Source organism: Hyalella azteca, unplaced genomic scaffold, assembly GCF_000764305.2.
Source record: "Hyalella azteca isolate HAZT.00-mixed unplaced genomic scaffold, Hazt_2.0.2 contig737, whole genome shotgun sequence".
Classification (NCBI taxonomy): Eukaryota; Metazoa; Arthropoda; class Malacostraca; order Amphipoda; family Hyalellidae; genus Hyalella; species Hyalella azteca.
Genome location: NW_025931074.1, coordinates 54662 through 68880, shown reverse-complemented (window position 1 = coordinate 68880; position 14219 = coordinate 54662). Strand labels below are relative to the sequence as shown.

Here is a 14219-nt window from a genome sequence, read left to right as displayed (position 1 = left end):
CACGTCCTAGGACGTTCCCAGACTTCATGGCATGACCTCCAATATGAGAAAAGGACCGTTCGCCGCTAAATACTCGTTAAAAGAGATATCTGGCTCGTCGTTATCTTTAACGAAAGAAAAATTCCGTATCATACACAATTCATCTAAAGCAATAGATGAATCGAAGAATTAATGCAAAGAAAAAGTTGAAAATCTTATAAGCCATAGCAGAGAGAACTATAGCTTCATGATTGCGTACTTATATAATTTGGTTCCACGGAGCCAAAAACATTTGAAGTAGGCTTAATAACGAAGGGGAAATAACGCAAATGAGGAATTTGAAATATCTCACCGGAGTCGTAAAGAAAAATCGCTGAATTTTGTACTTCCTGAAGCAGCTGATCTTGGATCAGTTGGTATGGACAACATCAATGTCATTCATAGCGACCCTACTATGTGCGGAACAACAACAACATAAAATTATAAACTGAAATTTTACTATAATTTTGCTATCATATATAGGCAAAGTGTCCCAATGTACCCCATGGACTGTCCCACAGTACCCCGAGTTGGGGTACTATGAGACATTTCATTATATTTTACATTTTTAATAATTGCAGTCAATGGAACAGTTCTAATCATTGCTCAGGAAATAATAGCAATGTAAACAAGGATGTGATGCTTAGTTTTATTCAGCATTTGGTATTTCAAAAATAAAAGTGATCGTTTTTTTTCATATAACTATTCTTTTGTCTCAAATTGTACTCTACATTCCCCTATACGTGTGAGACCTTAGCTGCGACTGGAATAGCAGCGTCGGGCAGCGCGTGTATGAGGACTGGAACTGCATGGCCACTGAGCGGTCAGGTTTCTCTGTAGCGCACGACGCAAGGAGGACAATTTTTGCATAGGAATAAAAAAGAATCATCGGATATAAACGCTGAGTTCAGTAAAACCGGTCATTAATCCCTGTGTAGACGTGTTACAGTTTCAAGCTTTGTTAACTGAGGTGAATTCATATGATGCTTTTGTTACGTGCATGCATGTTGTGAGGTTTTCGATATCGAGTGTTCTAAACTTTAGATCAATATTCAATTGAAGCAAAAAGGTTTTTTAAAAAGTTTCACAAAAAAATATAGATTAGTCCCAATCATAATTTGACGCAACATAATTCAGCGCGAAAAAGTTTCCCATATCTAGGAGCACTGAAGGAATGATGGCTGATGAGCNTTTTAGTTCGACATTTATACCACTCACATGAATATGTCAATTTTGGGCCCAAAACTGATTAATGGTGGATTTTGATGGCAGAGTTCAGTGATGAGAAAGCAAATCATTTCTAAACTTTTTGGAATGCATCGCAAGTTGAAAAGTTGTTAAATTTTGATTTAGCATAGAAAGCCAATTTGATAAGAAAAAATGTAGCAAAAATATTTAAAAACACGCGTATTACATTGAATTAGTTTTACCTGCGTAATTCATAACTACTTCCAACCAGTTGTGGAGGATTAGTACAAAAATTTAACTGGGATGACAGACAAATAATTTCGATTATTTTGTTAAATAATTAAGTGTATTGCCCAATTTGATTCTCTTTTTTAATGAATAATCATATCAAGCTTGCTCTGAAAATCACGCAAGCAACCGCCTCTAAGAGTGCATCATGTGCACTTATCAAAGTTCAGCAACTGCAGCAGAAAAATACACACCTTGACTAAACCCGGTTAAACGTCTGCATTGGGACACTTTCGAGGTCCGGAGGGAGAGCTGGAGGAAAGGGTTGTTGAAGCACAATCCCATACGGTCTGAGGCGATATAGGAGGTATTCAAGCTCGATCATCTTGTCTGGGCCGATATAATGGAAAGCAATCGCGGTGTCTGAACAACAATCAGGGCCCTGAAAGTAATGAATAAGAATTAATTCAAAAGTATGCTCAAAGCCCACTTTTCTCCATGTAAACTTGTTGTAATTGTTATAAATTTAAAGATTGTTGAGTTATAATGAATTTATTATGTAAGGGAGAATTATAAGGCAACGATTAGAAAGTAGAACCTAATTTTTATGAGAGAAATTTTTTGTGCCAAGAATATGTTGAGTGATCTTTGTTTGGCAACTGTATTAACGAATGGCAGGAGAATTCCAGGTTAAAGGCTGTGAATATTTTGTCACTGAAATTAGAAAGAATTCTTCAGTAAAGCATAACCTGATTGGAAGCTACTGCGGAGTAATACCAATGGTTATGGTGAAGTGATTTTCGCTCAATTCTAAACCACTACTAGCCGTCAAATATTGTAAATAACTGGCACACTGAGTTTGAGTCAACATTGTAACGACCTCCGTTTACGAAATTTGAATCAAGTGGAACACTGGTTGGGAATAATAATAGAAACAACATCATTCGTGTAATGTGGTGTTGATGTTACATTACAATATTAAAATGAGTTCACTTGTACGACGTTGTTTCAACATTGCAATTGCGAAGTATAGATCGCTTTCAAAAATTGTATAAACGTCCTCGTTGCAACGTTGTAATCACTTCAAAACACACGTCTTGTAGTTCTGGGAATTATGTTGTTTGAATATTAAGTGTATCATTTGTCTTAGTAAATTGGGATTTACAGACATTCATAACGCTGCCGTATGAATTTCAGTGGAGTGAGTTGAATTGCTTTATAATTTTGTGCGCAACCCATTAATACCCTGATTTCAATGTAATTATGACAAAACTTAGGGGCATTTAATATACCTTCGTGCAGCAGCTGAACAACGAATTTCTAATGTTGAACCGATTCATTTCGGTTATTAGTTTCAAGCTTATGATTATTGTGATTGTGCATGAAGTTGCACTAAGCTCGACGAATATTTCTATTCCATATTTGCGCAGTGGCAGAGTGTAATTTGATGTATGTATTTTTAACACCATCGATTGAATCCGCGTCATTATTTTTGAAAATTGTTGCATCTTCGAATGCAACTCGTCCAAGACTCACTATTTTTGTCGGGTAGTAAATGTAGTCCCAGTACCATCTCTGCTTGGTTAAATTTCCCGGCACGAGGTGGTAAGCGGGGGGGTAGGGGAAGAAGCGACCTCTGCCGCGTTCGTCTCGCGAGTCCCCGGCCAGTACACCGACACTGGTCAAGCATTTACCTGCGGTATTAACACAAACGAAATAAAGAAAGTTTTGAAATTGCAATAGATTTACATTCCCAAAAAGCTTGAGTAATTTCTTGACTTTTCAGTAAATCTTGAGTAAACTAGATTAAAATTGCGTTTGCAGAAACTGATCGCACACACAATGAATTAATCAAAAATTGCATTCCCGATAGATTCAGGAGTTCTGAGAAAACATCAAAATAAACTTTGTATTAAATTATTGTCAGATCATAAAATTCAAATGTTATTTTATATTTTATATCAGTGACTAACAGTGATTGTAGATTTAGAATCACAACGAGGAACTGTAATTCATTGCTCCTGATTAACACTCATTTTTATTGAGCAATCGGATTGTCGAATTTTGTTTACTTCTTTTTCTTAACACACTCGTTAAGTAAGAGTTTTGTATGAATTCATCAGGTTGTTCGTCTGTATCCTGAGAGACAATATTTAAAATTTGCAATCAGGTTTTTAAGATTAAAAATTAATTTAGAAGAGATTCACGTATATCAGATATTAATTTTGATTAAAAGTTGTATTTGCGTTATCAACTTGAATTGAATGCTTCTTGTTTTCTAAAACCGCTAAATCTACTAATCTTCACAATATTTTATGTAACGTTGACATTGTAGATATGAAAAAAGAACATTGTAGTTATTTTGAAAAAAGTTGTACTTATTCATCTTTTATTAAATGTACATGTATTACTTCGTGCAAGCATCCAAGTATAAGCAAGTAGTTTCATTTGAAAGTCTTTAATGGCATATGTTGACGCAGACAATTAACCAAACCATTCAAAGTGGCGCGTTCTCAGGATATAATCAATAGGTCAGTTCTTTGCATAAAATCCCAGAAAAAATTCAGACAACAAACCCATTTCAACATCTTCGGCGCCCTTTTCTTCAGTAGCTTTGCACTTCTTGGGTTTTTTAAGCGCTTCCTCAACGAATTTTCTCACTGCTCCGCGACTAAGAACGTTACCCCCACGTGCAGCATACAAACATGAATGTAATTTGGATAAAAAATATATATATGTATATATTGAAATCCATAACAATATATGAACTCACTTTCGATACCTAATTGGGCCATTATTTATGCGTTGTCATGGGCAACACCACAAAAATAAATAAATCTATGTGTACATGCGGTTCATCGAATTGGCGTGAAAATTGGTTGAGCAGTAAACAGACTTATCGTTGCTCTGTCAATCACTATTATTGTTGTTAGGGATACAAAAGGGCTCGTTTCAGAAAATATCACGAATTATTGGTTAACTGACGAGAATGCAATTGTTTGTCAATATTACATTGAAAACAATTCTATTTCCCAATGATTTTTTTCGAAGAATAACTTCATGATTTTTCGAAGAATAACTTCAATTGTCTGAGCGAAGGTATTGTCTGGTATGGTGCATATGTAGGAATGCGTTCGGTTTAAAAGATTCATATTAATCGATCTGGTCGCGCTCCTTGACGACTCTGAAAAAGAGGTGATTAGCTTCAGCTAGCAAACAAACTACTTTCATTCCTTCTTTAACCCGTTTGAGAGAGAGGGATGGTTCCTATCCTCCACACGTCGTGTGGCGAAATATCGTCGAAAACATGAGGGTTGTAGAATACGTCGGCACGGTACAGATTCTAGTGGCTCTGTAAGATCGACCTACACGCTCCTACGTGCGTGTATTTGATGATTATAAGGTAATTTTATAATTGATGGAAATTCAGAAAATGATATGATAATGGAATTTGTAGTGGGCATAAAAAATACTTTATTATTTATTTAAGTAATAATACATAGTTTTATACTATTATATAATATGGAATACGGAAATGCTTCAATGTATTCATGTTAGAAAATTGCATGGCCAAAATTAAATCGCTTAATGAAACATTGAGTAAAAAGCAAGCTGGGAATTGTCTTTGAATTTTCCATCAGCCTGTTGTTTGTGTCCAGCATGGTCGTGTGAAATGTCGCCGACCGTGTCGCTGTGACTCAAAATTTGTCCAGTCAAAATTCAGGATTTGATTGTAAGACGTTAGTCGTAGATAAAACAGACCAACCCTTATCAGCTTATACTTAGCAACATCACATTATCCTCAGTAGCTATATTAAAAAAAGTTCACAGTGTTCTAAAGTGTATATTTATGCACCATACCTCCGCTCATGAAACCATGGGGGTAAAATTTCTTAAATTTGCAGCCGAAGTAAATCGGTATCTCGGGGTTGTAGAGGCTGAGCATGTAGCGTAAATTTTCAACCACCACGAACCTGAGAAAAAGTACTAATAATTAAACTATAGCGCTAATTATTTTCTAAAATTTTTCTCATCTAATAGATAATGTGCGTGTGGAAAAAGATCCCAAACCTGTTACCATTACCATTACCAGATGAAGAACCCAGCGATTGTTTTTGTGACTTGTTAAATTGTAGTTGAATTCAGTATGGCAGTTATCAACATAACACGCAATTGAAATTCATGATATCGTTTCCAGTGTTAATTATTACGAATGAATAAAATCCGAAGAGTCAATTCGAGTTGGATAATCTCTTTGTTTTTCGTGCGAAACAGATCAATGTCATCTAAAATAAGAACAGCACACCTCATCACGGTACATGAAAAAAGCAGCTTAGTGAGGTTTCGAACTGAGACCCTTTCTTATGCGAATGAAAAGCTCAGAAAATAACAAGAAATGTCTTTTTTAATTACATCAAAAAGTATCAGTCGAATTCTGTAATGTTTGATTTTTCATCTTAATTGGTTACTTTTTGGTATGAGCCCCTTCAGAGCGCATGGTTGCAAGCCTAACAAACCAATTAACTGAATGTATGAGATTTTTTCACGCATTCTCTCGTGTGCAATTCGCACATTCTCATATGATATATACAAAATGAAGTGACAGGAAAGTCCTCTCGATCTGACCGATAACATTGGCGAGATTCTCCTCATTGACAACTTATTAATCAACTGCTTAAAGGAGAATTAAAGTCCATAAGTAAACTAACTTTGAAAAAGGGACCATACTATCCGTACGAAGGTAAGATTAAAGGCTCACGTGTCATCATCCGTCTTCATGAACCAGTCGTAGTCATCAATGTAATGCTGGTGTACGTACTTGAAGGCTTCTTTAGTTTTGCCCCATAAGTGATCATATCTTTCAGTTACGTTCAACTTGACGGTTGGCAATGAATCATCTGTTGATTACAGTTCCTGTAACTTTTTCACATGCGAAAAAAACAAGATCTTTATAATCCTAAATAAAAAGATAAATTTACTAACTTATTATAAGTATATCTCTTTAAAATTTGATTGAAATATGCCAACTGATGACCACTAATCGACTTCTTATTCCTTATCAAAGCCATGGTGTTCAAATCGTTTTACCCGAATAAAAATTAAGGGTGGGGCATTGATGCTTGTAAATGGCGATGATAGTTTATGATGGCGTAACGGTGGGTGTTCACACCTGCTAAAATGCTAAAAAAATTCGACAGTAAAACACCAATAAATCGAGAGGGTGAAGAGTATAGGTGGCGGTCATCGATGAATCATCGATTATTTATATGGTCTCAATCATCGATGGTGCATTGCAGGCATGAAAGAAAGACTGCGCAGTGCATGAAAGAATTTGCCAATGCCACTGTAATTCAACCAACGTAGAAAAGAGTTATTGGGTTGCGCGTCATTCGAGATCAAGACGAAATCATGATTTCGTTCTGTGTAGATAGGAGTGAAACTGACAGACAGAAGCAAGGGTTTCACGAATTTTTCAAGCCAAAGTGAAGAAACTGGGCATGTATCAGACTGCTCCTGATATAAATTACCCGAGGAACAATTGGAAATTTTGTTGTAAAATATACAGTTTTTCGAAAGATGATGGCATATCCAATTTTTCATGTTCACCCGGTGAATTGCGTAAATATGTTGAGAATTTTGCGTATGTACCAACTTGTTGTGTTCAAATATTGCGATAAATTGAGACTAATCTATTGTATCATAGAGTATAAATTGTATGAATATAGGATAGGTTAAGTATGTTTCATAATATTTATAGATACTCAAGCTGCCACATTTATCTGAAGCCACGTGGACGTAATCGACAGTCGGTATCTCAGAAGCGCAGCGAGCGAGTTGAGTAAGAAGTATATGTTCATACCTGTTCGATTGGCGTACGTCGGCGTTTAGCTTCTTTCTTACTAATCTCAGATAATTATTTTGAACATAGTCTACATTTATAATAAAGTGGTCTCGATAGCTTTCCTACGAAAAAGATTAGGCTAGAGAAAAAACCACTGTAGATTAAGGCTAAGAAAAATAGTGTTACGAAGTATTGAACGTGTTTCATGTCTAACTATTCAAAATCATCGATTAAAATCGATTCCTTATTTTGCGCACGAATATTCTTGACGAAAGTATTTCGAATCGAATCTTTATCAAAATTGGTGTATTGTTCATAGTATTAAACTTAGATACATATCAAGCATTTTCTGCTAGCTTTTACTCTGAGCTAAACCATCGTTCATTCTGAATAAACGAAGTTTCTTTCCCAGGCTGTTTATTCGAATGGTTAATTGAAAAATATGTCTTATGGAATAAATAAAATTTTTAATGGAACCATCTAAACATTACGGTGGTCTCATTAATTTTTGTCATTTGATGAAATTATTAATAAAACAATACTTTAAATAAGACTCTTGAAATGACTCGACTGCCATATCCACTACTACGGCTCAACGGTTAGAGGCTTGTCTTTGCGAGAGTGAATTCAGATTCCGAATCCTACAGGCAGGGACTTTTCTTCGAGTCGATTAATCGCGACGTATTTGTCTGGTACTTTGATAATTTGTTCCTGCTACATTATTACTTGTATACTGCATACGTAGTCCTCAAGAATGTGTGATCGTATGAAGCAATATCAGTAAATGCAAATGCATCAGATTTGAAAGTATCGGAAATTTTTTTATAGACTTCATTTTAAAGGTGGCTATCCATAGCTCATCGATGTGCCAGCAGTGCCTATGGGAACTTATCGGTGGAAGATGATATTTTCGGGTCGGATGCCTATCGGAGGAACATAGGCCGGAAACACCATCGATGCCGCATTGATGCGCCATCGGTGCTCCACCAACAATTTCCACCTATAGCCACCAATAATCATCGATGCTCCGCCAAAAATTTTTATATGGGTATTAACGCACGGAAAAAAATTTAACGTCTAATTAATGTAAAGATCATTCTCTCACATGCCTTTTCTCGATATTATTAGAAAATTATATATTTATTGAATTATCTATTACAACAATGCGTCTTTGATTATTAAATATTTAGGATTCAGGATTGTTTATTTTAAATTACCTTCTTTGCTGCTCATGAAGAGAAGCATGTCGACCCTCTTGCCCCAAGTGTCACGAACCGACATAGCCTTCGTCTTGTGGTTTTTTGGCTGAGTCATCACCCACACCAGCACCTTGATATGCCGCTGCAACTGCTTCTGTTCTTCCGCCTTAGACAATTGTGACTCTTTTACGGCGTATTCACGGCGTGGTGGCGATTTTGCCCGAGGGACTAATGAAAATTTCAGAATTTAATAAAATCAAGACTTTGACAAGGAAGCGTTTCTGACAGCGTCACTGCTCAAAAATAATGGTATAAATAGTCGCTTCTCAAACCTCGATTTGATCGCGGCAAAAACAGTAACAGTGGAGGATGGACAGACATTTTGAGAATATAATCAGTATATGGAATTATTTTTTCCTCAAATTGAACCCAGATATATATCGAGTAAATCGGGTTGTCTGTTTGATTTTAAAATTTTGCCATAGATCAATCGATAACATTCATAGCCATATAAGTGATAGATATGAGTCACGAACAAAGCGCGCTAAGCGCAAAAGCTTACTCTCTGAATGTTATCAAATTCTTGTTGAGCAAATTTCAATTGTAAAGGTCGGCGCTAAAGACTGAAATGACTAAATATTTTTTTGATCATTTTAAAGGTTTGGCTTTCGTGTAATACATGCATTGATATGACTGGGCCTATGCAGAGAGCTTTATTATAAATGTTTAACTGCATGACAAGAATCATTACATCCGAAATAATTTTTAACCCATGTCCAAAAAACTTGCATTCACTACAAGTTATTAAGCCCTACAACAAAGTGACAAACACATCATAAACGAGAACACAAATAAAATATTTTTCAGTTCTCACCAAGTCTGTTGTCAACAGAACGTCTGCGTTTCGTGCGTGCACGCAACTCTTTTTCACGCATGAAGCCAGAGTGATGATAAGGTTGGAAAGTAAAATGAATGAAGAGAAGATCGGAAATAAAGTATATCATTTGGAGGGGAAAGTGATGACTCCAGACGGTAGTTCCCAGCATTTCCATTCGACTTTACGTTCCAGGTTGCACGAGTAGAGATGATATTGGCCGATGATTCCATAAAAAGAGATTATAAAAATCAATAAATAGTAGTTCCATTATGCATACTGATTGAATGCATTAGAGGTGCAGAGAAAAGAATCTAAAAATTTTTTATTCCTGAAGATTCTAAAATATGTCACAAATGATTGAAACTTTTTAAAATTCAGCAAATCAAATGATGGGGCAATTATGAATGGTCTATAAGAGCCACATTGCAAAATAAAAACAGATGCAGGTATGTTAAACCTGAAACACTATAAATAGGAGAGCATACGCATCCCTGACCTCACATTCATCGTGGGATTAGGTTGCTATCGCAAAAATAAAAGAGACGCTTCAAGCTAAATCAAAATAAATAAACTCAAAACAATGTCTGCTCATACCTGAGAAGAAGTAATATAAGTAACAATCTCTTAGCAGACGCATTGAAAGTTACCTATAGATAAATTATTATAACTGATATATTACGTCAATACGGTTAAAGTTTAAGAATAAAGGCTAAAACTAAAAAAGTTGCATAAAACGTTTTACTGAATAGAAGTCCTAGATAAACAAAACAGAACGTTTCGGGCTATGCCGATCATCAGCTAGTAAAATACATCTGGAAATACATGGAAATCAATTTTAGTAAATAAATTTAGAAAATAATAAGGAAAGAAAGGAAAAAAACACAACTATTGACCTAGAATCGAAAGAGGAAAAGAGCTGGATTGGTTATTCAATTTAGGTTTAAGTTTATGGATGTAAAGAGACTCTAAAATTCGTAGATCGGTTTGGCTGCTAGCGCTACAAAGACTTGCATAGCCCGAAACGTTCTGTTTTGTTTATCTAGGACTTCTATTCAGTAAAATGTTTTATGCAACTTTTTTAGTTTTAGCCTTTATTCTTAATACGGTTAAACATATGTTTACATTATTATTTCTGATTTTTAAGTTCATTATGAATTGAGAGCTTGGGTCTGTCATATAAACGACATTCAACAAAGATTAGGTTACTTTTCGAACAAAAGTTACTTCACTCTTGAACACATGGCCAAAAGGCACTAAGATATTCTGGTACCTCATGTTTGACGAAGCAGCTCGATGGAATTGAGTAACGGTGTGGGTATCCAAGGAAAGGAGGGTTAGTACTGCTACATTTACGCCGAGTAGCAGGCTGAGTATTAGGTTCAATCTCGGAGTCTGAAAACCTGCCAACAAATACCGTTTGATTAAGGCACTGGCATTTCAAATTCCTTTGCAAACTTACCACACATTTGAATGTGAAATGTGACCGTGCTATTGAAGAACGACATGAAAAGCAACATTTATAAATATAAGAACATAAGAAACATGTCTGCTCTTAGAAGCCTCGTCAGGAAGCCAACACTTTTTCAATTCCAACAGATCAACAATAGGTGTTCATGAGGAATCCTCCAACTCGTGATACAAACTTCGAACATTTTTACAAAAAAAAATAAGAAAATAAACATTTAATACACATTTACTCATGTACAATGCAATGTTTAAAAAGTATTCCTTACTATCTGGATTCTAGGAAAGGTGCTGATTAATGCCCTACTCGTCTCATTCTATCATCGTGATTGAGAAAGTCTAACAACTAATATTCCATAAGTTCATTTGATACCACAAAATTTATAACTGAATTTGAGATAGAAAAATTTAGGCAATTCGCCTGTCCCGTTAATTAATCTTTAACTGGGACATAACGTCAAATCCACCTGTTGTCATAAGCAAATTCTGAATACAGTCGCATATTTGTCGAGTGAAATAATTGGTTCGCCGCTCAGTATTCAACTGCACCCCTAACAGTATGTCAGTAAAATCTCCCGTAAGACGCTCAAGCTGCAAATGTGAGCCATCAAAATTTCTTTAAACAATACCAGTCTTGAAATTTTTCAAAAAATGGTTTTGATTCTGACTCCGTTGAACGCCGAGGAGATTCCCATGCCGTATTACAGGTTTGTGCGTGATACGAGCACCAACGCGCTAAAAGATCCTTGAACAGCACATTCGTAAGAAACATTATCTTCAATGTTCATAGACATGAACCTACATGCAAATCCTTCACGTGGGATGGAATTGGTTGGTGTGAGCTTCTGCCAAGGGTAAATATTGTTGTCGTTGTGAATTCGCTATCCCAATGAATGAGAACACATTTCAAGTGAATTTGCCGTTGTTTGAGTGTTTACATGTTGATTTTAAATATATTGACGCAGACTCTGCATGGTACTCATCCAAGTAGCTTGCGAGTGCAGGATGAGAATAACCAAAATTAGTACTGATATCAGCGAAACCTCCACTGTCTTGCTTGTAATGATTTATCAATGAAGAGAATCTATATTAAAAAGGCACGGAGAACATTTGAGTAATGGCGCTCGGTCAACTATAACGCAAATTTCGGTAGGGAGCGTACGAAATAAGGCCTCCAGCATCAACGTTAATACAGAGATCACAGGGCAACGTGAAAATAAAGTTGAAGTTATCCATATGCTCAGATTAACCCAGTACGTTTTTACAGAATAATAGGGTACAGCATGTGTCTGGAGCAACGTGCTTTACAGCCCCAAAATTTATTTTTAACTGTCTAGCTGCGGACACTACAAACTCGCCGGCAAACGGCACTGGTCGGCGTCCCCACATCAAATAGACGCCGTAAGCAAAGGGGCACTGCGATTCAGCTGACATACGGTTGAGCTATAGCTATAAATAAGTATGTTTACATCACGGCTCTGACATTGGCGAGCCCGGTAAGATCAGGGAAGTAAGTGATATTAATCATTCAAATAGTTTGAGGGAAAATTTAACAACGTTTTTAGTTCGAAGGGCAGTCAATTGTTCTCAGACTAAACGCTAAATATCTGCTAAAAAGATGGCGCATAAGTGGTCGTTCTAGCACTTTCGGGGCGCAGCCGTAGGCCACAAATTTTACTTGTAAATAAGCCCTGGAGCCAACTCCCAGCTTCACCACGCATTAAATTTACTCAGCCTCAGAGCTAGAAGCTGCAGACTACGCTTGAACTCCGTAACCAAGACAAGCGACACACTGCCAAAAGATTATATCGCCGTAGTCTTCAGCCAATGCGTAAGCATGCTCGCTCATAGCAGGCAGTTCCTCCTTCGGCTGTACCTACTACGGCCTAAACTCTTCTGACCCAACCAATTCTCGCTGTCCCGGCTCACAACCTTCTTGCAGACTGGCTCTTTCAGCACACTTGGACCGCCTTTCTAACTTCCTGCCACCACGAGGTTAGGTTTGGTCCGCTCAGGTTTGTTTTAGGTGGAAAATAGTTGCAACTTGTGTAGGTTAGGCCGGAAGAGGCTTGGCCAGATGCTGTATGGCCATGCTCACCATCAGCAAGCTTATTTTGTGGCTGTGGACATCCAGCGCTATGGCTTTGAGCATTTGACTTCATTAGGGATTTGCATTTCCATCCCTACAAAAGGATGATGGCCCAACAATTGAACGAAGCAGACTTTGCCAGCCGCCGAAATCTGTGTGAGAACATGCTTGGACAGATAGCTCCCGACGCAGCGTTCCTCAGCAGTGATGAGGCGCATTTTCACCTCTGTGAGACTGTAAATAAGCAAAATTTTCATTACTGGGCTAAAGATAACCCACAAATTATCCATCTAAGACCACTACATTCTCCCAAACTAACGGTCTGGTGTTCCATCTCACAATTTGGTGTGATAGGCCCATACTTCTTTGAGGAGGAGGAGGGAGTAACCGTGACAGTGAATTCCGAACGCTATGCTGCAATGTTGCAAAATTCCTTGCAGGCCAGGATGGAAAACATTGTTGAAAATTAAACATTGGTAGACGTGTGGTTCCAGCAGGATGGGGCTACAGCTCACACAGCCCGAATGTCACTCAATGTTTTGAGACGCATGTTTCCCGGACTTCTGGTGTCTCTGAGGTGTGATTTACAGTGGCCTGCGAGGTCACCTGATTTGAGCATTTGCGATTTCTTTCTTTTGGGACATCCAAGAGAAAGGGTGTTCAGAAGTCGCCCTCACACCCTACCACAGCTAAGGGAACGAATTATTGCAGAGGTTATGGCCATACCTCGCCATATTTGCGAACGTGCTGCAGGAAATTTCCGAGAACGACTCCAACAGTGTGTTGCAGCTAACGGCCAACTTCTTCCTGATATTAGTATTAAAATTACTAGATTGCTTAAGTCGCAAGTTTACCAGGAATTTAAAAGCAAAGAAAACAGCCAGAATATTAACCATTTCTTAAGAATGAAAACGTTTTGGAGTCCAGCTCTATCGTCAGTTCAAAAGTTCAAAACCTATAAGAAAATCAGAATCAATTAGAAAACTAAATTCACATCGAAGATAAAAACATAAATTGGCAAAATAAAAACAAATACACATAAGGAGACAGGCCTATCTATTTACAATTTCAAGGGGATAGTAGCTGAAAGCCGCATTTAAACCAGGTTTCTGTTTAAAAATATGCAGGGATTCTAAAATCCGTAGGTCATTAACACCGGTCGTGTAAGCAAAAACTCTGAAATCACTATCAGACACCGGAACATTGCACTGCTCGGCATGGACGCGCACAGCTGAATGAGGAGGATGCGCAAGTAATGTTCCCGTTCTAAAGCTTCTGCCCTTATGCCTGTCTCTTATACACATCAGATGTGTA

The 14219-nt window shown here is 37.2% G+C and overlaps 1 protein-coding gene across 1 annotated transcript; it reads right to left on the bottom strand.

Annotated features, from left to right (window-relative positions):
• Positions 1-1632: 1632 nt before the first annotated feature.
• On the bottom strand, positions 1633-9410 carry LOC108667772 (glycoprotein-N-acetylgalactosamine 3-beta-galactosyltransferase 1-like). Its single transcript, XM_047880776.1, has 7 exons — positions 9350-9410; positions 8494-8703; positions 6194-6332; positions 5296-5408; positions 4011-4124; positions 2971-3128; positions 1633-1876 (listed from the first exon to the last, which is right to left on the bottom strand). Exons 1-7 carry the CDS (start codon positions 9408-9410, stop codon positions 1694-1696), a joined length of 978 nt encoding a protein of 325 aa, XP_047736732.1. The 3' UTR covers positions 1633-1693.
• Between the last annotated feature and the right edge of the window lie 4809 nt (positions 9411-14219).